This window comes from Aythya ferina, assembly GCF_964211825.1.
Source record: "Aythya ferina genome assembly, chromosome: 1".
In the NCBI taxonomy this organism is placed as follows: Eukaryota; Metazoa; Chordata; class Aves; order Anseriformes; family Anatidae; genus Aythya; species Aythya ferina.
This window is the reverse complement of record NC_140296.1, coordinates 106,488,927-106,515,556: the sequence shown is the minus strand read 5'-3', so window position 1 is coordinate 106,515,556 and position 26,630 is coordinate 106,488,927. Positions and strand designations below refer to the sequence as shown.

At 36.1% G+C, this 26,630-nt stretch overlaps 1 protein-coding gene across 4 annotated transcripts in view; it reads left to right on the top strand.

Annotated features, from left to right (window-relative positions):
• Positions 1-26,630, top strand: part of ROBO1 (roundabout guidance receptor 1) — a 737,333-nt gene that overhangs the window by 74,599 nt on the left and 636,104 nt on the right. For all 4 annotated transcript variants that reach the window (XM_084506318.1, XM_084506315.1, XM_084506317.1 and 1 more), the window contains exon 2: positions 12,830-12,970. In XM_084506318.1, the coding sequence (XP_084362444.1) occupies positions 12,883-12,970 (88 nt within the window). In that variant the 5' untranslated portion in view covers positions 12,830-12,882. The remainder of the gene's footprint in view (positions 1-12,829; positions 12,971-26,630) is intronic.

Here is a 26,630-nt window from a genome sequence, read left to right as displayed (position 1 = left end):
TGTCTTGGGGTTGTATGGCAACTCTATCATATTTTCCTTTGACCCAAAGGCTTACAATCTCAGGAGCTGTAGAAATGCAGTGCTTGTAAATCTTTGTTTCTTTTCACTTCATGCTAAACTCCTGTTTTAAACCAGGAACAAGCTTGTGGGATCAGGTCAGCTGTGAGATAAAGCCTGCTTTAAGTATGAAACATAGTCAAAAGCTACTAGCCGTGGTCCCAGAAAGGCTAGGCTGCAGTAGTACTTCTCCCATTTTGTGGGCGAAATCCTCATGCTTGCTGGGGTATGGACAAGATGCAGCTCCCCAGAGGCACGGGCAGTCCCCAGTGCCCCTGTGATGACAGCTTGGCTGCTCGCTGCCCCGCACTGCAGCTGAATGTTGTGGTCCCATCCAGGGAGGCAGAGGCAGGGTTGCTGTTAACAGCCACCCTGACTTCATCAGAGCAGTCTCAGTTTCAAAAGGGTTCTGCCTCTCTTCCAGTATCTTTGTGGAAGCTGGAATCTTCTTCCTTTTCCCCAAGGAGTTAGCATTTCACACAAGTCTGTTTAACCAAGAAGCAGGCAATGTTGAAAGTCCCTATACTGTTTTAGCTTCGCCTTTACTGGCGACCCCAGAAGGATGAATGTGTTTCTGGGGAGAGCTGAATATTCTTTGAATTCTGCTGTAAATTCCTGTGTCTGAGAATGCATGTTAGTGGGACTGGATCCACAAATCCTTTCTAATTGCTCCTGTTCTTACTAAGGGCAAAAGCCAAGCTATTTTTCTTTTCCTTAAAGTTAAATCCTCAGAGGAAAAGAATTTTGGCAAGCCTTTTCGCTTCCTGAGACTGCACTCAATGGTCCCCAGATGCGTGTTGCTTCCTAGCTTTGCAGTGGAGAGTATCCCCCTCTTTTGCTTTGTGTACTGAGACTGTCTAGTATTCCTTTTTTTTTATTATTTCACAGGTTTAAAATTATGAGCAGCCATTTACTGTCTCTTTGACATGACAGATAGATGTGTAAGAAGCGTGGCAGTTAGATGAGCACAAAGTTTTCCCCATGCACTGAAGTGCAGTTTGGGTTTTTCTTTGCATTGAGTGACTGTTGCTCAGGAGTCTTTTTGCCAAATTGTAACTGGGGAGAGACTTTATCTGAGAACGTTACTTCCATGTTTAAATACACTTTCACAACTCTGGTTATGCTAAAGCTATGATCAGAGTTTAAATCTTAATTTCCAGACCCACAAAACCCCAGGGCTTTCCTGCCCCACTGTCTATGCTACCCCACCCACTGGAACCTAAGTGCTAGCAGTCTGACAGCTCTTCTAGGCAAGCTGGGGTTTCTTTCTGTATGCAAGATGAATAATGATGCATGCTGAAATGCTGTCACTTAATAGGTGAGAATCTGAGAGGAACAGGTTTTAAAATGGTCCCTCTGCTCTTGAGGTTATCATCACTACTGTTCCACTCAATGGTAAAATTAGCCAGCTTAGTTTAAATCTTTGTCCCCACATTGTGAACTCAACAGCAGTGACTCACCTCTCTGCTACGTATAAGTAACACTTTTGTGTCTTTATTTTTAAATTATGTGGCTGGGATTTACAGAAGTGCATAGATCCATCCTATTTCATTGCATTTGCAAAATTCCAATCAATTTGCTCCAGTCTGGGAGCAGAGTCAGGTCAGAAATGTGTACTTTAGAGATTACCATCCCAGATCTGTTGCATTTTTCACAAAGTAAACGCATATTTCATAAAGTCTGAGGAATATATAACGTGGTCAATTTAATATTGTCAAAGCATTATTGGTAATCTTCTCCTTCCCATCTGTGATTCTGAACTCTGCAACATTATGTTGATATTTCATGCTCTCCACTCCATTAACATTTAGGTTGTGTGGTAGGGGCCAACACTCCTCCAAGCACAAGGAACTCAGAATGATTACAGGGTTGGCTTTTTGAAAGTTTTGAAAGCTCTTTCTAGTTCGATGGTTAAGGCTGCTTCCATTAAAATTTTTAATTTTATAATAATAATTTATAATTGTATAAGAGCAGAATGCCTTTTAAATTTGCAACAACACTGCAGTAAAAATTGCAGGTAACTTATTTTTACAGTATTATATATCAACAGTAGGTCAGGTTAGACTGAGTAGCGTATGAAAGCTTTCTGGTAAAATGAGTATTGAGTACTTGGGTATTAAACATAATGAATTTTGGAATGTAATTGTTTTATAGTACTGAGTCCCATTTTATTTGAAAATTAATATTTTACTTCTCGGGTTAAATATTGATGCTGTTTACCATTTCAACATTTTATGAATATTTTGTTTACTCTGGGGACTTTCTATGCATTTTACCAGCCTAATAAATGAAATAATTCACAAACCAACTGCTTCTTGCTCTTGATGGCTTCAGGGGACCTTGTCATTCCCTGTAGTCTTCTCTCAGGCCCATCTGTGTGGCTCTGAAATCACTTGGCTGGTAATTAGGTATTTATCAGATTGTTTCTGAAAAGGGATGAGACAGTTATCTGACACAATTATCTTTGAAAATTGAATCCCTCTTTTCTGGTCCTGCTGAGGACATTCAAAGGTACTGTGAATGTTTAAAGCTAAATGCCTTTGAAATACCTTTGCTTTTTTAAATCAGGTATAACAGAGGAGTCCAAATGCAGTCATTTTTATTTTTGTAACCTTTCAGGCACTGGATTTTCTTTCTATCAAATGTTGCTTCTTTTCCATGTGACTCTGTTCGGAAGTACTTTTGACAACTACCACTTTACTGCTTTAAATGTCCCCTACTTAATATTTGAAAATTGACACCATTTCTTATTCATATTTTTTAATTGGAGGTTCATAGCTTTCCCTTTGTAGATGATAGTCTTTAAATTAATAAATTGATTAGAATATGTAAATGATTTCATTTGTCTTTTAATTCTGCATTTAAAGAAAAGATATATCTACTGATATATCAAAAGTACATCAAGGCATTACTAATCCTATTTTTGCCTGAGTTTTTGTACCTGTAACCTCAGAAGCTTTAAAGAGGTTTCATGATGAAAAAGTGATGAGTATTTAGTCTAGAAAAGCAGTTTGAAAAATATGGTGTTTCACATTGGGAACTTCATAACCGGACATAGCTTTTTCTAAAAACTCCTTTGAAAATCATGGTGGTCAAGATGGGGATTGCTGATATAATATGCCAGAGGGGAAATGGAGATAATGCATCTGTAATATAAGATATGAGTTCTTGTCTTATTTAGATCATGGGTTGGTTGTATTTTTAAAAAGCCAAAATAAAAAAAAATTAAAATCTTGATATTTGGCCAGATCTTAAGATTTGTCTATTGAAAAATACAGGGCTGAGTCCACTGTTACTGAATTTATGATAAATTCAGATTAGATTAAATTCATATTCTTACTATTTTTGAAGAGATACTATTGCTTTTAACAAGATCACACCTCTTAGAAAGAACCTATTTATGTCTGAACAGAAGATTCGAAGATTCTTAATTTTTGTATAGTTTTACTTTTCTGTAAAAAGGATTTATACAAATGAAAGATGGAGGAACCTGATATAGTAGGAGTTGAATACCTCTCTCTTTCTGTGTTTGTTGTTGTTGTTGTTGGCTTTTTTCTGCCTGTCATTCACAAGTAATATTCCTAATGGGAATTTTTCTTTTACTTTTGATACGCCATTTTTCCAGATTGGGGAGGAGGGGAGTCTGTGTGTGTTACAAAACCCAAGAAAAATGCCAAACAATGGTTTTATAGCATACAGGTTGCTTTTTTTCTGTGCTTTCTGTTGAGTACATGTAGAGAAGTACCTGATGGCTTGGAAGTCTTATGATTTGGGTTCAGAATTAAGTCAAAGAAATGCAGTTTTGTTTCATTATTGTTGAATTGCAGTCAGGAAAGGAAAACCTCATTAAAACAGGTCAAAACACATAAAAGACAGCAACCTTGTAGGTAGTCTATTAGTTACATTTCAAAAGAATTGTATTTTAGAGTTGTGTGAATTAAGTCAGTTGAAGCTTCTGGAGACTGTAATTCTGCTCCTTTTTGCCTGAGTTTTTGTATCTGTAACCTCAGAAGCTTTAAAGAGGTTTCATGTTCAAAATGTGATGCATCTTTAGGCATCAAAGACATCTTTAATTACAAAGAAATAGTGATCCACAAGTAAGAATTATGCCAGGCAGCCTGATCTGGAGAACAGGCAAAAACATTATTTTCTTCTACATTTGAAACGGATAAATTTTAGTAGATTAGAGGTGTCTCTAAAGCTGCATTGCCTCTGCCTCTCACAAAAGTGCCTGTTCACACATTCACACAGTATCCTGCACTGCAAAACATTTAGCTAAGACCTTTCCTTCTCACTTTCTTGTTTGGCTTCTTGGCTGTGATGATACAAATGTCTTCACGTCTGCACTCACTTTCCACAGCTTTTTGCTATGTAAGCAGTTTCAACAAAAAAGGCTTGTGAAAAGAATGAAATCACCTCTTGGATTTAAGAAAAGTTTTTATCCAGTGGATTCACTGGTGACTGTTACCAATTACTTGATTGCTCCCCTGTGAGTGACTGAATATAAAATAGATAACAAAACCTACAATACTGCAGGTCTGCACAAGAGAATAGCTTGCAAGTTAGGATTGATTGTTGCATTTCAGGGGAATAATCAGCCTGAATACGAGAAGCACTTAGATGACAGGACACCGCATAACGTATTTTAGCATTATTTTGTATGTACTTCTGCTTGCCCATAGAATCAATAAGGTTATTCCAAACAACTCTCAGCACAAACCTCTTAAGCTTTCAGTTTTTGACTATACATTGAGAACTGCCCACAAGACAATTGATTATTCCTAGTGTTTTTTTTTTTTTTTTTTTTTTTTTTTGAGTCCAGTCAACCTATGCCGATAGCTTTTCTAGTCACTCTATACTACATTTTCTGAGGATACTGTGACAAATTTTCTGTGAGTCTTTTCTCATTTTATGTTAGAGACTTTTTTTTTTTTTTTTTTTTTTTTTTAAATTTCTGAGACAGTCTATGGAATGCATATTTGGTGCTGTGGTTCCCAGACAGCAAAGCAGGAGGAAAGACACCTCTGGGGACTGCTTAATCCAACCCTGTTTAGATCAAGGTCAGCTAGAGCAGGTTGCCATGGTATGTGTCCTCTCATATTTTGTATAAGTTCAAGGATGGAGACTATATCTCTAAACACATCCTGTTCTGCTCACCCTCGTGGTAGAAAACTGTTTTCTTATGACTTGCGGAAAACAGACTCCACAATCAGTAAGATTGTAAAGTAGGTATGTCTATTCAGCGCTGGGCAGCACGGGGATAGTACCACCAAAGTTGTGCACACCTGACATGGCAACTTGTCTTGGTATTATGCAGTAAACAGTTACATATGCATGAAGTTTCACAATACGCCCATACATATTCATAACCTGTCCCTGTTTCATATTAAAATTAGTTCCAATGAGCAATTTCCATAAACTCCTCCCATCTGCACTTGCACAGTGTATTCTGGTGGTGGTCTTCAGGGGTCGTGGAGATGAAGATTGATGACTCTTCCTCGTCACTGCTAGTTGACCTCTTGTCTTTGCACAGACTCAGTTGCTCCTTGGCTCTTATCCATCTGCAGGACCAGTTTCTTAAGATAGGCTCACACTCTTATTAGGAGATTGACCTTGATAAAGGGGCCCAAGGCTTCTTGCTTTAAATAATTTGAGCATCCTAGTTTCATGCTGTCTATCACTCTATCTCTACTTTATAAGGTTCCCCTAACTTCCTAACTTTCTCAGTTCCCCCTTTTCTAAAAGTTAGTAAATTCTTTTCTAAAAGGTTAGTGATTTATTGTATTCTCCTAACTCCCTCTCTCACTTATTTCTAAAAGTAATTTCCCATGTTTCAGCTTTTTTCTCTTGTCTTTCTTGTCACTGGGCACCAGTGAGAGGAGTTTGGTTCCCTCTTTTTTATTTGCTCCCATTAGGTATTTATATACATGGATCCGCTTTCTGCTCCAGGCTGAGCAGGCCCAGGTCTCTCAGCCTCCCTGTACATGAGATGTTCCAGTCCCTTAATTATCTTTGTTGGATTTGCTCCACTAATCTTTTGTCTGTCTTGTTCTGAGGAGCCAGTGCTGGACCCAGAGGTCCAGATGTATCCTCACTTGTGCAGACCAGATGGGAACAATCACCTCCCTTGACCTGCTGATTACATTCTTTGCAGAGAAGCCCAGAAACCTTTGGTCTTCTGTGCAACAAAGGCAGGTTGCTGACTCAAATTGTTGTCCACCAGGACCTTCAGGGCACCAGAATAGTTTGATTCATCACATTCTCAGGGGTTGAGGTGGGGCTGACTGGCTTACTCTTACTTGGATTTTCCATCTTGAAGACAGGAGTGATGTTTGCTTTCTTCCAGTTCTCAGGAACATCATTCAATTGTCATGACCTCTCAGAGCTCGTCAAGAGTGGTCTTGCACTGAGACTGCTCTGCTTCCTTGGTTCTTATACTTTCATCCTGTCAGGTCCCAGGGACTGGTGTGCATCCAGGTTAAGTGCTCTCCAACCTGATTCTCCGTCACAGAGGACAAGTCTTCTCCCTCTAGTCTTAGGGGCCTGAGAATCCCAGGCCCCTGACTAGAGGGAAAAATTGAAGTGATAGAAGGCATTGAATACCTCAGCCTTTTCTGTATCTTTTGCTGACAGGTCTTCTGCCACTTTTAGCAGCAGGCCCTCTTTTTTTCCACATCATCCTCTTGGTACTCAAGTATTTGTAGAAATTTGTAGAAGCCTCTCTTACCCTGGTCAATCACCAGATTGACCTCTAGGTAGATGTTGCTTTTCTGAATCCTGCGCACTTGGACAGTGTCTCCGTATTCCTCCTGTCACAGCAGGCAGAAAAGACAGAACAGTGAGCACTCTAATCTAATTTATCGCCTTGAAAGAGACCAGCAGTTGGGGGGGGAGGGGAGCAGGCAGGGACAACGTTTTGAGCCCAGGAGTATGCAGAGCACTGTCAGTTTTCTTGGGTGGCTCCAGTGCACAAAACTATTGGAAATCACTGTTTTACACTTAATGTTTTTTTTGTTGTTGTTGATTGTTGGTGTTTTTTTTTTGTTCTTTATTTACACTCTTTCATATTCCAGGTCATGCTTTTTACTCTGCATTGCACATTTACTGAACTACGAATATATTGATTTCTTATGTAGAAATCATGTTCTGTTGCTTGCTGTCTCATTTATGGACCCCTCTGAGGAAAATGTCTTTGTTAAAGTTGCCCCTTCTGCAAAGTTAATCTCAGTTTATTTAGCCAGAGAAATGAAGGAAACAGAGATTAGCAGACTTTATGATAGAAAGATTGTTTATGAGGCTAGTAGGGGGAAAAAGAAAGTTTCTCTTTTTGTCATGAGTTTGGCGTTTGGCTCCTCCCACCAAGCTTTCATGTGTAGGCAGTTCAGTAGAGTGTATTTAGGATTTAGGCTACATTTTATGGCACGTACTACAGTTTGTCAGGCTGATACTGATGTTTGGGTTTCTGCTCGAGTCTCTCAGTAAGAGTGGGCAAAAATGGACACAACTTTTTTTCTTCCCCCCCTCCCTCCACTGAAAATCAAGTCACTTAAACCCTTGGAAAAACTATATACATAAGTGTGTGTCACCTGCCAGCCTAGTAAACTGAGGACATTCAATTCATTTTTTTTTGCCCTTGCTTTTCTCACTGGATTAAACAAAACAAAAAGCAAAACTGACCAAACAAACAAAAGAAAATGCATCTTAAAATAAGTACAAGTCTTCTATCATAAACTGTAATGCCTTCTTAGAATTTATTTAAAAAAAAAAAAAAAAAAAGTTTTGGTATAGTAAAACATTAAATAAGGTAAGCTTCATGAATAAGTACCACATACCAGTTTGCATGGAGCCGTTTGCTGAAGCTGTTACGGAAAGGATCACAGTCCAGATCTGTAGTTGCTCTATACTAATGGCTATTCTAGTTTAAGTAGATTTATATTTTTGCAGTTGCTTTCATCTTGGAAGAGCTGATTTACTTTATAACAAAAAAGGAGCTGGGCAGATTTTTTTTCCCCTAGTTCATCAACTGGTTGTCATTCTTGCTCCTAAGTGGAAACAGTTGAGACAATGTATGGTCGTACTTCCTTCTCATCTTCTTAGAACTCCAAATAAATTTAGTTTCACAGACAGGATGTTTAAAATAGTAGAATGAAGTTCTTTATTTCGGTGATATGTAACTTTACTGATGATAATGCACAGGAGGAGTAAGCTCGAAAGTAGTGTCAGTCTAAACAGATGATGAGATAACTGGATTCTAACGAATAGACACTGGGACTCTTCAACAAAAGGATTGAAAATCAGGGAAGCTCCATCCGCTATCATCAGGCCTAATAGTGCATGAATAGCTTGCATTTAAAAGGAGGTAATGTTGCTTCAGAAAGACCACTGTCTGGTTCTTATCCTTTAAGTAAAATTGTCAGTCCACTCCAAAATGGTTTTTGAGTACATGGCAAGTCAAAATTCAGTTTCATCAGTTAAACAATAGCATAGTATGTACAAAAGATTGTAATTTTATAAAAATAGGTTATTAGTTAAGATCTTAATTGTTTGACCTTGGTGTCCTTTTCTTTTCAAAATCCTGTGAAAATTTAGTCTTACTGATTTAGTTACTATTTCTGAGAAAAACAATAGTAATTATTAAAAAAAAAATAAATAAAATAAATAAAATTAAATTAAAAAAAAACAGCATTGTTTTTTGTTATGACCTGATGTCTTTACTTCTGCTGCACATTCTGAATGCTGCACTGACTATAGTGATAAATAGTACTGTGCTTAGAGAGTGGAAGAAAATAATTGATTAGACTCTTTCCCTTCATTTACCATAGTGCTGCTTTCCCCTCTGGGTTTGTGCAGTTTAATTTGCCATTGATTCTTCAATGATTATAATGTCATAGAGGAACCAGTGTTTATCTTCATTGTGCACCATAGACACTGGACCTGAATCTTTTCTTTCATGTTCTGCAGTCTGCAGTCATCTAATATGGTATTAAGCAAGGTCTCAGGCCAGCTGAAGTTTATATGGCTAGTGCATCCTTCTTCTGTCACTGGCAACATCTAATTAGTGCCAGTCCTCATTCTACAATATTAATTTTGTAGTTCAGACCCTGAAAAACTAATTGAAGAGTAAAACCAGACACAGGAACATTTAGCTTGGTTACTGTAGTCAGAAAGTTAAGTGTTAAGACTTCTATATGAATAGTTCTACATAAACATAGCAGATACTTCATGGTCCTTTAGTATGTAATATAAGGTAAACAGTGTTTTAAATTGCCTGCTCATTCCCTTTGGTTCTGATATGTTTCTGTGGGTTTCTTCCACTTCTGTAGTACTTGAATTGCAGGACTGTGGCAGTAGAATATGATAAGAAAGATCTTGTTTCCATCCCTCTCTTCTGCTGAACTCAACTTATATCTGAAAAACATTTTCCATTTCAATGACATCTTTTCTTACTTTATCTCCCCTGTTATCAGGGCTGCTCTTTCAGAAGAAAGAACTGTACTCTGAATATAGAGAATCAGCCTCTCCTTCAGGATTATTTTAAAGGAATATCTACAGGAACTGATTGTTTGAGCGCGCGCACACACACACACACACACACACACAAAACTTTGACAAGAATAACAAATGTTTTAAATAACACTGAAATATTTCAATTTTCAGGATTCAATATTAATTTGATATTCAAACATGAGGCACAAGCAGAATTAGATGAGAAAAGACTTTAACAAGCAAGCCATGCAGTCAAAGCCTGAGCTTCTTGTGCAGCTCTGGCACATGGAATGGGATTAAAAAGTCACAGTCCACCAATTCAGAAAATGGGGGAGAGAGGTATGGAAAAGACAAAAGTTTGGACTTGTGCATGGGAATCATTTATATGTAGGGCACTCCTCCATCTCCAACCTCCCACCTACACCCTGAGTGGTGCAAGGGGATGGATGCTGTGGTCGGTCCGTAGCAGATCTTCTTTGCTGCTCCTTTCTCTGCATGCTCTTCCCACGCTCCAGTTGGGTCCTTCCTAGGGGCTTCAGTCCTTTCAGAATAAGCCTGCTCCACCATGGTCCTCTCAGCAAGCTGCTGGTGAATATCTCCTCTGGCATGTGGAGTACCTCCTCCTCCTCTGCTCCAGATGTTCACAGAGCAGTTTCTCATGCTTTTTTCCCCCCTCTCCTTTGTGTAGCATCTTGCCCTTTCTCAGAGGGTGGCTGTTGGACCTGGCTGTGCCCTGCAGCGGGGCTGTTGGAGCTGCCAGGGGCTGGCACGGGGCAACCGTGGCATCACCTCATGCAGTGGCCCCACTGCCAGTACCTGAGCCTGGTACAAAGGTCCATAAATGAAGTAATCTCCAGAGAGCATGTGCTTGGAACTCTTGTTGATGTTGATAGCGTTTCTGTGTTGTCACTGGGTGGGAAACCATATTCTTCCTGAATCTCTGAGTCCTTGAATGAATTTGCAACATGAATTAATGAAATGTTTCTTTCATGTATATTGTATGAGCATCTCAGATTGTAATGACAAAGTACATCCTAATCTAAAAGTATTATTTTTTTTTGTTTGGTGAACGGAGTTCAATGGGCTGCCTCATCAGCTTTACGTCAGACGCAGCATTCAGTTTTACATATGCAACTGGAAAATGCAGATGCAAAAACTATGGCAATCTGAAGCCCATATGGTAAACAGCTTTATAAAACAAGCCTGTACTACCACATAGAGAAAGAGATCAATATTCTGAAGGCCTGAATTTGCAATTCCTCATTTCAGTCTTGGAGTCATATTATAAACAGCGTTTAGAGCAGCTTGCAACAGCAGCTTGGCCATTGATTTCTGGGAAGAGAAGGAATTGGGTTTTGGTATCGAGTGCAGGCAAAGTGAGAAAAAAGCAAAAAAAAAAAACAAAACACTTTGTAGGGTTTAAGTAATAGTAGTAGTAAGAAATGGAGTATTATTAGTTCTGGTTGCTAAGATAATAGAAATCCAGGTGTAGCACAATAATCAAATGCAAAATGCAACATGAGTAAATGATTGAATCTATTCTAGTTTAACTCATTTATGCATGTTTGAACATCCCAAACTATCAGATGGCACCAAATATTTGTGGTAATGATACAACTCTTCTATCTGCAGTCATTAAATATGAAGTCTATTGCTGTCCCAGCAGACTGAACAAGTGACTGATAGCACTGCAGTTTTGTCACTGCTCCAGCTTCAACCGTCCTGTGATTTTGTGATAGGACCTCTGGAGGTCATCTGGTCCAACCCCACCTGCTCAAGCAGGGCCACCTGGAGCAGGTTGCCCAGGACCATGTCTAGGTGGCTTTTGAATGTCTCCAATGAGGGCGACTCCACAACATGTTTGGGCAATCCTTGCTAGTGCTTCATCACCTGCACAGTGAAGTGCTTCCTGATGTTCAGAGATAATGTGTTGTGTTCCAGTTTGTGCACATTGCCTCTTGTCCTGGCACTGAGCATCTATGAAAAGAGCCTGGGTCCATCTTCTTAGTACCCTCTCATGACCCTATTATGATTCTGTCTGCTGATCATAATCCAAACCTCTCAACTGCAGAGGGAACGAGTACAAGGAGAGAGAAACGAGAGGCACAGGTGTGATGTTATCAAGTTCCAATGTTGATACTTACTATTGGAATAGAACTGCATGCGCCAGCCTACCTGTTGATTACAATTGTGTTCAGTGGTCTCTAATCGTTGGTTAGGGTCAGGCAGTTGTGAGTGTCTAGTAACTTGACAAACACTTGAAATACCTCTTTTATCGCCAGAACTTGATATGAACCCCATATGTTATGCAATGTATAGGACATTTCAAGCTTAAATGCATGACTGCATTGAGGCCCTTGTCAAATTTAAAGAAGCAAAACACTGCAGTAAAACTGTTGCATTTATTTAAAGATTGCATATATTTACAGAGATTTGTTTAAAAATATTAAGATGTTTTTCAGAAGCCTATGATTGTTAAAAGAACGCTATATTTTTCAGAAAGCTGTAAAGGAAAGGCATTGTGAACAGATGAGTACTGTAAACAAGACCTAAGCACCAACATAGCTGAAGTGCAAGAAAATGAATAGGATGAGCAGTAATTATTTTTGAGCAGTGGCAGATTTGTGAATGTTTCTCAATCTACAGTTGTAGTGGTCAGAAAAATTAGTGTGAAAATCTTTTGAATCATAATGTGATTTTCTTCCTTTATAAGATTCAATTTTACTGGCAGCCATATGAAAAAAACCTGCCCTTAATAACACAAACACTCAAAAGATACCTTAACAGGTGAAGTCATTACTGGGTGAAATTATCCCTCATCCTCATTCAGCCAAAACATCATGTCATAAGATGAGGACTGGTGCTTAGTTTTAACCCTGCTTTTTTTTTTTTTTTTTTTTTTTTTTTTTTTTTTTTACAAAGCTGAATGTTATTGTAGGATGTTTTTAAGCTTAGGCAAGTGTTTACATATAACTACACTATATTATCCTATCTCTTTAATATCTCAGTTTGCATCATAACCAAAGAACATGCAGCACTTCAAAATATATGTTGGGTCATCTTGTGCCTGCTTTAAAGCATCCTTTTAGAGGTTGTCTGCTCTGCAAGGATAGTTAATATATTTCTGGTTGTGGCTTATATCTTCCTAAGTGTTAGAAAATTTGACTTTTGTGGTTGACTGTACTGAAACCAGGATAGCTGACAAAATTATACTAGGCAAAAATATTTGGATGTAACTTAAATTTATCATTAATTCATCTGTTCATATTTCCATTGCTTATTGCAGGTAACATTTACATTAATACTGCTGAGCTGGTGTAATGCAAGGAAGGACACATCATGAAATGGAAACATTATCCTTTTTTGGTCATAGTAGCTGCATGCAGCCTTTCCAGATGCCATCACTTACTGGGTCAGCTTATTCCAGGTAGGTACCTTTTATTTAAACATGAATATTCATATTTTTACAAAATATTTTAATGATGTCACTGTGAATAAGTGCATGTATATACACAAAGATCTCTCTCCATATGTTAATGTGTGTGTGTGTGTGGGGGGGAGTGAGTTCAGAAATTTATTAACATAACTGTGTATTGAAAATATAATTTAATAAGTTCAGCAGTGTCTGTGTTGCAGTAATTTTTTTTTTTGTTTTGATTATAATAGACAGTATAGAAAAGGAGTGGCCTGAAAATCAAAGAATGAGAAGATTAAGGTGGCTATTAAAACATTCCTTTGATTAGCACTGTTGACGGGGGCAGGAAGTACAGAGTGCAGAACAGACTTGAAGATCAAAGAGAATAGGAAATCTATAGAGATCTTTCCTGAAGGAGGAAAACAGCAGGCCGCTGTAAATGTGAAATAGCTGAAATGCAGTGTTTTTGGTGAAATTTGAGACATTGATAATTGTGCTTCTGTCCACATGTGGCAAGTCTTACTCATGCAGAGAAGAGTAATAAGTGTGTACAAAATCAGGAAAATGCTGTCCAGCTTGAAAGGGGAGGCAGTGAAATAGATAGATAACCTGTATCACTCTGCTGCAGTGAGCAGTGTTTTTTACTTGAAGCAATGGAGAAAATGGAGGAATTAATTTTATTTTTTCCCCCTCTTTAGAATAAACGGGTAAAAACAGCTTTTGAGTCACTATGAGTAATTTTCAATATTTGTTATGGAAAAACTCAAGTTTTGTTCGGTGCTGTTAATAATGGATATTTGTTCAGTAATATGTAGGAAGACCCAGTAGACATATTAAAAGAAAAAAAAAGTGACATAATGTTTTTTTTTTTTTTTCTTCCCTGTTTTGGATTTGAATAATGTAGACAACATTACTGGCTGGATTTCTGACTTGAATACACTGTACATACAGACTTTTTTGTATATACAGTTCTTCTCCATGTATCTGTAGGCAGCTAGTTCGAATATATACTACTCAATAGAAAGAGAAAGGAAAAGGTTTTTCCTTCAAGGGTTTGTTGACCTATAATGAATGGTGGCTCATGGAAAGTAAATTAAGGAAATGAATTGATACCTTTTTTCTTTCTGATTTTGTTGGCTTCAAATGCATTATGTAGGAGATGCAAAAAGACTCCAGAATAAGGGAAGACGTAAGTTAAAATTATCATTTTAAAAGTTTGACCTCAGACTTCAAAAATCATTTCAAAGCAATTTACCTGTCAGAAAGACATCTACAGTTCTTTTTTAAAAGGAACGCCTGCAGATCCAAATGTATTTGCATGATAGCTACCTCTATCTGCTTGCATTGGTTTCAATTTAGTCATAGTTTTGTAGACACTACTAAAAAGGCTGTTGGCATTGTATTACTTTTTCCGTCAAATTAGTTTCAGAATAAAATCACAGGTGGCATTTTGATTTTGTCTCTGCTTTGTAATTTTCATCACAGACCCTAGACTTGAACCAAGAGATTACTCTGCTTGGCCAGACATCAGTGTGCTCAGACTAGCTGGCAGGGTGCCAGAAGTGTGATTATCACAAAAGATCAAATAAAGCAGGATTATTTTTTTTTTTCCTTCAAGCAGTTCATCCCATTCATTTTGTTCTTTTCACGACTTCCTTACAAAGGCATAATTCTCCTATTTTTTTTTTTTTTTTATTATTTTTTAATGCACAGAAAGAGACCTGTGCAAAATCTGAAAGTTTTTTTTTTCCTCCATTTAATGGGGAGAAAAGAAAATAATAATGCTTCTTTGGAGTTCTGCTGTATTCATGGAATTATCATAGAATGGTTTGGGCTGGAAGGGACCTTAAAGATGATCTAGTTCCAGCCTCCCTGCCACAGGGGTTGGGTGGATTCTTAGGTATCACATCTTTGATATTCACATTCTTAGATTTCAAGATATAATAATATCTCAGTAATAATATCTTAGATATTATTGTATCTCAATACACATAAAAAAGCTGTACATAACAGCTTTTTTTCTGAGGGTTACTAAAAGCACTAAACAGCTAAAACGTGTCTGATCTTAGTACTACTAATTTAAGTATTTTTATTTCAGTAAGGAAACTTGCTTTCAAAATGTCAGATTAAATGAAATAATTTTTAGATTGCTTTCCCTCTGTTATAGAACTCTTAAAAAAAATAAAAAATAAATAAAATGTTTCAAACCTTCCAAATCTAAACATCAAAAATGGTTCCAGCTTATTGGTGACATAGCTGTAATTTCATGTGACAAACCATCAGAAAAGTGTTAAAGTTTACCCTCAGAACTGGAATTCTTGACTTTGGTAAAATGTGATGAATTTTAATGGTAGTCTTACAACTTTGAAACATTTATTGCATTTTTTTTTTTTTACTGAATCTTTTCATATATTCTTGTTGAGTCTCACTCTTTTGCATATGGGGTCCACAGGGAAGTACTGTCTCCCCCCTTTATTAAAATCATGGCTGAGTCTTTCATCTCATGTCATTACATCTTACCTCTAATTCACATATAAAATACACTCTCAGTTCCACTATGGCTGTCTCCTGAGGCACAGAGTATCTCTGCCTTGGCATATCTTTATTTAATCAGGGGTTGAACATTGTCTGGGAAAGATGTGATTTGTTTTCTTTCCAGTTGCCTTGAATATTTAAAAGCTGGATAACTTCATAGCTGGTTTTGATAGTTGATTTTAAAGTGCATTGATCTAAGAAAACATGACATTAACTAATGCTATATTTTATTTAGATACATACATCGAGCTTTATGTTTTCAGTTAAATAATTGAAGTGTTTTGCAGTTACTACATTGTCAAAAATATTTAAGAACAGAAGAACTACAAATTCCACATGCAGCAAAAGACTAATAATTTCAAATGGGATGCTTGTTGTTTGTTTGTTTGTTTGTTTTTCCAGTTTTCTGTCTGATTAAAAAAAACCAGTAGAACATTCCTCATGGACCTGGTCGGGCTTGGAATCCTTACTTTAAGTTGGGAGTACTGTAGAAGTGCCATCCATCTGAAATGGAACAGAGGCTAGATATGTGGCATTGAGTTAGTCCTTGAGCTTTATAGAGATTCCTAGACAAAGAAAGCCTTGTAAAACCATATAATGACAACAAATTTTGAATGCTCTTGGTAGATTTAATGGTAGATTTTTATAACAGAATTCTTGTTGATCTTAGAGGAGGATGAGGAGAAAACTTCTTTTGAACCTATTTTTTTGAGATTTTGGTAGAAGCTTGTGGACCTCTATGGTTTACATATACTGTAAACCATAATACACAGTACTTGAGCAAATACTAATGTACTAAAAACCTGGCATTTTCATCATTTTCAAGTAAAAAAAAAAAAAAGTTTTGTTTTTTTTTTTGATACCTGTTTTGATTTTTTAATGTGAAGTGTATTTTTTTTTTCTCCAGGAAATAGTTCTTCTTTAGGAGATGCATATAAACAACAGTGTAATATGTATAAAATATACATAACAATGTAAATTTGAGAAACATTTCACTACTGAAACTTTGAAACAAATGAGAAAAAATAAAAAATAAAAAAATAAAAAAATCTCTGATAATCATAGAAGCCTACCAAAGTCCTTAAGAGAACCAACTCAGGATTTGACCTCTCCTGAAGTAAACAACAATATTTTACATTGTCTATTCCTGAACATTTCTTGGCTTGCTAATGCAACATAGGAGGAAATATGTTCACTATCCTAGCTTGTTTACCTCTTTCAACAGGAGACAGTTATTAAACATAATGAAATTTTCAGAAATGCAAATGTTCTTTTTTTCATTACCTCTAACATTTAACCAGAGTAGGTTCTTTTTGCCCACCTTTAAAGCCCTGCTGAGGTGTAAGCTGTCATTTTTTGAATCTAAAGCTTTTATCTAAGAGCTTTCATCAAGTTAATCATAACCCAGTAAAGTAAGTCACTCTTCAGGTCTGCCTTTTCTACGAAGCTATTTGGTATGATTTTTTTTTTTTTGTTCCAAAATCACTTAACTTTTCAATCCTCAAGAATCTGTGATCTTGCTGGTGAAAACAGCTTACAGATTTGCAGGTTCCCTTTGTTACCCACTTATCAAACTACTGAATTTTATCTGAATATGGTACTTCAGGTTTTTAAGTGTTTGATACATCATGGCAAGAAATTTGATTTTCTTGAGTCCTTTCAGCCTGTGAAGCTGCCCTGGAAGAAATGGTTCCTAGCACTGAAAGATCTTCATTTGCTGCTTAATAAAGATCATGACCATCTTTTATAATGTAGTGTACGCACATAAATTCTCCCGTGCTTTTAATATGCCTGAATTAATTTTCAATCAAATATCCTAAATAAATCTGTGATCTGAGTAAGGCATTGAATAGCTCACTTGAAGAATGTATCCAACTTTATGATTTTGCAGATATTTCTGAGGATAATGTTAAAATATTAAATGTTTGAACCAACCTAGTCCACAGTTTACTTACAGCCTGTCTTTCGACGTAGCCTCAGAGACAAAAAGAATTGGATTCAGATTCCATGCAAGCCCCTGTATATGAAGTTGCAAAGAAACAGTGAAGACTCATTAAGCTAAGGAAATTAAGAGTGAGCTTAAAAGTACTCCCTTGATACTTTTTCAAAGAGTAGGACATGTGGATTTAAATTCCTTCAGCTGGGAAATACCTGAGCATAAATTTCACCCATTCTGAGCAAGTTATCCAGCAGCTGATCTGATATTTACAAAGATGCAGTTTAGTTAGTTATATTTTTCTATTGGTTTAAAGTAATGATTGTTCATACTTCATACTTTTGTGATGAGCCAATAAACATTTTAGAGTACCTGAACAGGAAAGCCTTGTTTGTAGGTCAATGGGGAAATAAGGCAGAGGATAGATGCCAAAAAACTCACAACATATGTAAATCTGAGCCTTCTCAGGAGCACAGCTTGAATTCCTAGGAGAATATTAATTCTAAATATGGAAGAACATGATTTCGCAAGGTCAAATTTTTAAATATAGGTCCCCAAATTCCATATAAATTTCACTTATTCTGTAGCTGAATCTGAGCCAAAATGAAGATAACTTTTAGCTACTTTTGATTAAAGACATATGTACAAAAATGAAAGTGTATAGTTCTGATATGTAGGCACACTCATGGAATCATGGAAAAATTTAGGTTACAAGGCACATCTGGAGGTCATTTAGTCTGATTTTTTTTTTCCCCTCAAAACAATGTTGTCTTCAGAGTTAAATCAGGTTGCACAAGGCCTTGTCTAGCTGAGTGCTGAACACCTCCAGGGATGGAAATATCATAACCTTTTTGGGACACTTTTTTTTTTTCCCCACCCTTAGTGCCACCCTTAGCTGGAACTTCTCATACTCTATTTTGTGACCTTGCCTCTTGTCCTTTCATTGCGCACCTCTGAAGGAGAGTCTGGCTTTCGCTTTTGGGAAACTTTCTGTAAGGTAGCTGAAGTCTGTAATTAGATTCCTCCCTTGGACTTCTGTATGCTAAACCAACCCATTTTCTTAGCCTCTCCCAGTTTTTCATATGTCTCAGCCTTCTGATCATTCTAGAGGCTCTCCTCTGGACTCTGTCCCATTTTTCTGTTCCACTCTTGGCATGGCTGTTCTGTTGACAAACTGTAGCAGCAAGAAATGCCATATATTGGTGCACATTCTGCAGTAATTTTGTTTTCACAAGCTTTATGATACATCAGTCTTGGCTACAAATTACATTTTGTGATCCTAATTTAATATAACTTTGATTAATGCATCTGGAAGTGATGCATAGCAAGGGATGATGATTTAATGTATTGTTTTCATTAGTAAGTGCCCCTGAGTTTGTGGACAGTGGTATTCAAGGTCAAATTTAGAGAGAAGCAGTTTAGGCCTTGCAGAGGTCAAGAAACATGTGGAAAGATGTGTTTCTGTCATCTGCATCCAATCAACATGAAGCAGACAAAATACTCTTCAAACCAGATTTGAAACAAATACCTCACCACCTTCCAACCCATACAGACATTTAAAAAAAAATAAAAAAAAAGATAAAACCCACAAAAAAAAAAAAAAAAAAAAAAAAAAAAGGAAAGAAAAGCCTGCAAACCTGCACACCTTTTGGTTATCCCTTTGAAAGATAAACCTTACAGTAAGTGTTTAATAAAATAGACTATATTTAAAAAAAAAAAAAAAAAAAAAAAAAAAAAAAAAAGAGTGACAACCCAGAGGTTGTCACTGAGGTCTTAATAAATAAAAAGATTGCCAACTGTACGTCAACTCACAGTTCCTTTATTAGTCTTTAGAAAGAAAGAAATAAAGCATGACACTTTATTTAATTGTCTGAATATACGGAGACAAATGAAGAGGCACAGTAATCTGCAAGGTACTTAATGAAGAAATTTGTATTTTTAATCTAGGTGTAGAATGTACAACTATTCTGCTTTGATGATGTGGCCTTTGTGTTGAACGTGGCTAGAAAAGCACGTGTGCTGCACCGTCTTCCTAATTAAGTCATCAAAATGCACTGGAGCAAACTGAGTGACTTGCGTAGACCAATATAAGTAATTTTAGTTCATCTATTGCTTGGTTAATAGAAAGTGGCACTATTCTAGATTATGACTGATAGAGGTTAGATGATACAGCCTACTCTTATTTTGCCTGGAGGTATACCCTTCTCTAAGCAGCTTCTGTGCATATATAAGAAGGGAGCACTTTGCTTTGTTTCCCTTCTTCTCTTACTTCTTGAGGATGTAATCACAGATGCATTTCCTCCATTTTTTTTTTTCCCTAGAAATCCCTGTCTGTGATTATCCTCAAAGCATAGAGATAGTCTACTTGTTTTGAATATAGTGAAGGAATATTCTCCAAAACTGATCTCGAAAACAAAGTTTTGGGAAGGGTATCCACTAAAATTAAAAGATAAATAATAAGAAAATATGTCCACAATGACAGTCGCGCTTTTGAGAAAAAAAATAAAAAATTGAATATATATAATGAATAGGGAATCTTTGTTTTTTTTTTTTTTTTTTTTTTTTTTTTTTTTTTGGTATGGATTTGATTGGCCACAGCTAGAGATTTCGTATTAAAAAAAAAAATAATAAATTATAAACTGGTTTCTGATGCTTTTATTGGCAAAATTGCTGGTTAATACTCATTGTTTGCTTCACAAATAGTCTTACTTGTAGCTCTATGTTTTAGAGATAAAAAATATTAATTATAAGACTGACACAGGTCTTGAATATCTCTTACAGGCATTACAAACTCACTTCTTTTCTTTTTCTTTTATTTTCTTTTTCTTAGTCTTGTGACACTCCAAAGTTAGGTTAAAGCAAGGTTACTGTACAGATGTTTGCATATAGTAATCTAAGAATGCATTTGCTTGAATTCTTCTGTGAAGACTGTATTTCATACAGTTGATGAAGAAACTGGCAGAAACGCTATGTATATATTTATAGATAATAGGCACACAATTTTGACCAGAAGTTATTCTACCTAAATTAAAACTAACAAGGATAAAATACTTTTACATGATTTATCAATTGTCCTGAGATTAATCTTTGGTTACAAATGTACGGCACAAAATGACATAGTCTCTATTGAATCTAATTTTTATTTAGATGATGAATCTGTTAGACCTTCAAAGCAACTTAATGTCTTTAACATCAATTATAAAACTAATTTCAGTTATATCAGAGAAAGAATGTAACAATTTACAAGGGTGTTTTCACACTTATGATTACTCAAGGGGTTACTGCAGGCACATCTATACTTGCTAATTTATTTTCAGCTCTGTGTAATAGGGTGTCTAGGGATGCTTTATTAAATATTTTAATAAGTGTCAAATGTATTTGCACAATTTCTGCCTTGACAAAGGATGTTTTATATACACCTGTATCTGCATATTGAAAAAAATATATCCTTTTGTCAGACTGCCACCTTCTCCACCTTATTTTTGCACTAGATTCACTGGAAATGACTACCTTTTGTTTAATCTGAATATTAATTAATAGTACAACCGGTGAAAGCAAGCAAGTCATATTTTAAGATTTTTCTTGCCCTTAACTGTTGAGTTAGATTGACACTAACATCTTTTTTAAGTATTTATACTATATACATCATCACGTTATCAGTACAACAATATTTATATGATTAGTTGCTGTGTTCTTTATTCCAGCTATTTTTGAAAGTGTATTATTGTTAATAAAAGCATAAATATTTTTCATACATTAATTATTGTACATTAATAGTCAAAATAACATGTCAGATGTTCTTTGTATGTTAGTACTAGATCAGTCAACCTACCTTCCTCTGTTGTATGAAAACAAAGAGCCACCTATCCTTTAAAAATGATTTTTGCTTAGGGCATTCATACAGGCTACCATGAAGATAAAAGACCCTTTAACAGTGCTGTGAAGCACATCTGGTTAGTCATTTACTGTTAAGTTCCTATGTTTAGACATTTCTTTAATTACATTTTGGGTGGCTTTACTCTCTCTCTCTCTCTCTCTCTCTCTCTCTCTTTTAATCCTCACATACATTTCCCCAAGGATAAAAGTTAATGATATTGTTTAGAACTTGCTTTTTAAATCAGATCATAAATGACTGAGGTTTATGCCTATTTCATTTTGACATGCAGCTGATGTGACCTTCAAGGTCACACTTTTAATATACAAAAATAAAAAGGCAGCTAATGGTACCCAACAAAAGGATGTGCTGCTTGTTGTCATCTTCCTCTCTCTCTGTTTGCAGTTATGCCCTTCAGGATTTTATTTACATACAGCACTCCCTACTAAGTTAGATTAAGGAATTTCCTGTTCATTGTATGTTCGTCTGGTAGTTAAGAGTTAAATGTTTGGGTGTAAAATTAAACTTTCTGTTCATGTACAGTGCTATTTCAGAAAACATACTATATTTAGTATCCTTCATCTAAAAACATGGCACCACATGCATAAAATTGATCACTTGCATGTTTTGAAATTAATGTTTAATCATGTCTTCTTTAATCATACATTACAGTAAAATTTCTGTGTTAATACTTGAAATTTTCTGTATACTTAAGCTTCTTTGCTGATTTGGCCTGTAAGATATAAACATCACAGTTTTGAAAAGCGTGGTACCCATGACAAATTCTAACAGTTGGTTTCCATCATCTCCTTTTGCCACATCTCTAAGTGCATGTTTGTTTACAGATGGTAGCTGATAAGCTTGCATTTTGTCTTGCTGCAGATCAGGCCTATGCATTCTGCTAATTCAGAATTGCTGCAAACAGAGGTTAAAGCCTGCAGATGTTCATGACTCTATCTTCCACTGAGGACGTGGGACATTTTGGGTTCATCAAGAGTGATGTTTAGTAGGTGTTTAAATAAAGGAGTAGGTGTTTAAATAAGAACTAAGTCATCGCTTGATTATGTTCAGTTGCCTCTTTAATCTGTTCTCTGATAAACAAATGGGAACTAGAAAATAATGAATCTTTATACAAGTTTTCCTATATTTTACCACTTCTTTTGTGTTTATCACCAGCTTATAACATCTCATACTTTTATCTTTCACTTCTTCATCTGTTTACAATCTTAAATCCTTGTGATTGACTCTATGGTAAGCTTTAGGTTAACTTCAATCAACATTGCACAGTGAAGATAGCATCTATCCTTAAATGTCAGCACTGCGGTGGCCTGCTTCTGACATGTCACTCATGGGGGCTTCTGATTCTATGTTTAGGCTGGAACTGTTGTAGGGAGTACAAATTCTTTATATTATCTTTGTTTTAACATTTGCTATGAACAAGGTAGTTTGGACTAGTCTCAGATACACAGATCAAAAGAGGTGCTTGAATCCCATAGTGTTCTGTCCTAAATTTTCAAAAAATGCAGACTATCCTGACTTAACACTCAAAATGCAGAAAACTTAGGTGTAGTAAGAGGACAGTGATTACTGTCTACCTTCCTTGTTTCTTTTCTGTTCCTTTAAAACACATCTTTTTCAAAATTTCAGTCAGTGAAAGGGCTTACTATACAGAGAGTCCAAAATGTTAACTTTAAATTTGTCTCCTTCTAGCATTCATACAGCTTACCTAAATTGAGCTCTCTCCTGTCATGGCTAGATTACTTATGGGACCTGAGCTAATTTATTTAAAACTCGCCTGAGACCTTGACTTTACACTGCAGCCTGCAGTTCTTTCACTGCCTGCGGTCTTTTTTTCCTACTGCTTTTCTTGTGAGACTTTAGGGTGTTTTATCCTATTATAGACATTTTTTTTTTAAGAATTATAATATGGCTTGTGAATGAAATAGGCTTCTAATTTCTGATATATTTTTTTTTTTTGTTCAGAAATAGTCAATTATTTATTTTATTTTATTTTTTTGTCTCCTGTGTTTTTTGAATGACTATACAGTGGGCTTTTTAACAGAAACATTAGAAGGAAAAGTTGCACATGCTGTACCAGGAAAGTCTGAATCATCTAGTATTTCAAAGGAATTAAGTACAATGAGAAAAAGGATGGTTTGAGGTCAGTCATACCTTATGAAAGTATTCAGTCAGTGTCAAGTTGGCTTTGAGCTCTCATTTGAAATATTTAACCTTTCTATTATAGCAGAAATTCCAATCAATCTACGTTACAGTCACCTTGCAAGAACTGAGAGAAAACTCTTGGTCAGCATTTGCAGAACAGTCTGTTTTACTCATTCAGAAGGACTGACAGAATCTTGATTATTAAAAATAAACTAACTAGTATATCCTCTTTTCAAAGAAGACCAAAACCATCTATATTAGACATGGCAACATTAGTAATATGTTAAAAATTGATGAAAGTGCATTTCCACATTTTTGGAAACTAAAGGAAATTCTAGAGTAAAACTGGTCCAGTTTCATTCTAGCCTGATTACGTAAAATCCATATTGTAATAGATGATGACACAAGCATTCATGTACATAGCAAAGGATAAACAATATTTTAATGCTACAGAGCCAAATTAACAAATTCCACTTAAGGGCCATGGAACACTTGCAGACACTGTTAAAACTTGCTTATGAATTGAGTTGTGTCAAATTAAAAAGTTAAGTGATTTTGGTGAAACCTTCATCTTCCTGTTTTAATCTTCAGTATGTGTCCTTATTCAGTCTCATAGAGGTACATCAGCAATTATTCTGTTGTACTTGGTTCATCATTTCATTCTCTGGCTGTGAAATAATGCCATTTCTCTGCAGAATTGCTCCTACCTCATGGATATTTCTGGTTTGTTTTATTTTTCTTTTTACTTTGGAGAGACTTTAGCCTGTTTATGTAAAGAAGTTGAATATGTATGAGTAGCATGAAGCTTTTATACTTCTGCATTTTTTTTATTTATTTATTTTCCTGTTCAGTTACAAATATACAGCAAAGTTCTCAACCATTTGGAAAGTTTATTTCAGGTTTTAGTAATGATAAAGCAAAGAACATGGCTATATGATTTATAGTTCCTATTATTGGGACCTTTCTTCTGACTAGCTTAATTATTTTCAACTGAAATTTTCTGTGCTTCCAAGGAATACAAATTCCCGTGTTTGTTTAATGTAAGGGAAATTGTTCTGATTTTATATATATATATAATATATATATATTATAATATATATATATATATATACATATATATATATATATATAAAGGAAAGATCAGATAAAATGACTTTTTTTTTTCCCCCCTTGTTAGTACATAGTTAAAGTCTTTGTGCAGGAGTTTGAAATTTGGCAGTGGGACTTGCTTGGAATTTTACTGACAGCTTTTTGAAAACTTACCTCGAATGTATAAGTTGTACAAGGCCCTGAAATTTCAGATTCAGCAGCTGATACTGGTTTTGAAAAATTGGAATTTGTGAGAAATTCTTTCAAGGTTCTTAGACTAGAAATGATGAGCAAGAATTTCTCTGTGATCATTGCTTATGAAGAATAGGAAATGGACTTCGGTAAAGAGATCAGGAAGATTACCCAATTGTTCATTCTCTTAAGGTGATACAAAATAAATTTCCAAGAGAGAGCTGCTGAACAGAAGAGCCAGTTCAATGAAAAAGATGTGGGAAAAGTGTCAAAAGGTGATTTATTAAGGAAAACAGAGATTTTGCTGTGGTATTTGACCTGATGGAAAAAAACAACAGAGTGGGACAAGGAAAGGAAGACGAAGAGAACAGAGGGATTGGTGCAGAATGGCTGCTACTGTAGGACCAGCAGCAGTAAGAGCCTGCAAATAAATGTGGGAAGTCTGTGTCTCATCCTTCAGTGCCTTCAGAGACTGATATCCTATTTGTGCTTTTCTGTGCTGAATAGTTTAAATAGATTCATATCTCTGCTTCCTTCAGACTACAAGGTAAAGTGCAGGGAAGGAGTTGCTGTGTTGATTTTCATATTGAGATTACTCTTGGTACCAACTGGATGCTCTTCAATAGTTTCCTCAGCCCCAGGAGTTAGGAATCACTCCTGGACTGCCTGCTTCTATTCTGAGGCTGTGCAGTTCCTCATGATGAAGAACAGGAGGAAGAGGCCTGGCCAAGGAAATGTCATAGAATGGATTATAATGAAAGAAAATTAGTCACAAAATTAAATGTTCAGGTTGTGAAGAATTCATCACCAGTATTTCAGTTGAGAGAATTAATACTTTTTGTTTCAGTTGATAATGCTCATACTCAGACTATTTATTTATCTCAGATTACCCTGTTTTGCATGATATCATTTCATGCTGTCCACATTGTTAAAATTCCTTTTACATTTACATTTACAAAATTCCTTTAAATCCAACTGTGCACAATAATGTTCTGTATGTATGCTAGAAATCTTTTTGTATATATAGTGTTGTCATCTTTCTAACTTGGTTTAGCTTATCTTATAGTACGGTATGTCTGCGCGTTAATAAATTCAGCCACTCTTGTTTTTTTAATTACTCTTCTTCCTCCAGAAGTCTTGGAATCCACTAACCATTTTTTTTGTGTGTGTGTGTGATAGAACAGAGAAAGAGAATCCAGGATGATACAAAATACATGTGAATTAGCAGCTGCATAGAGAGGGAGACCCAGATTAGTACCCCTAGCCATCAGCACATGATGCTCAGGATGTGTACATGCTGGGATTTGGGTAGATGTAACTAGAGGGCATGGAGTATAGAGGAGGAAGGAAGAAAGAAAAAGATGTGCAGAAGGGTATGGGGCACTAGAGGAGAAAGGAAATCACTGGTGAAAGGATTTCAGAGGCGGTTTCAGAAATACCTAGATCAAATGGGAGAATATGGGCTTGTGCTTTTTTAGACTTATTGTTTATGGAACAATTTCATTTTCTATAATATCTGTCTCTGAAAGCATAGTGCTTCCAGACTGCAACCAGGGTACTCTCATTAAGAACTGCTGTTTTTATATTGCCTGTCATGTTTCCTATGCACGTACAGAGAACCGGAATCCATCCATACAACTGCCACAGATTTCTTAAGTGCTGCTGCACAAGAGGCTTCAAACTGCTGGCAGGTGGCCATTAGTAGTCCACACCTCATTTCATCACAGAATATTATTAAGGTGTGAAATATTCTTTAAAAAATGAAACCTGCTATGTCCCATCTTAGATAAACCAAATTAGTGGAAACTCTAGGTGTTTTGAATGGTAGGCCCATGTTCCTTACCACCATTATAGTGTTAGAAATAATACCTTACATGGGGAAA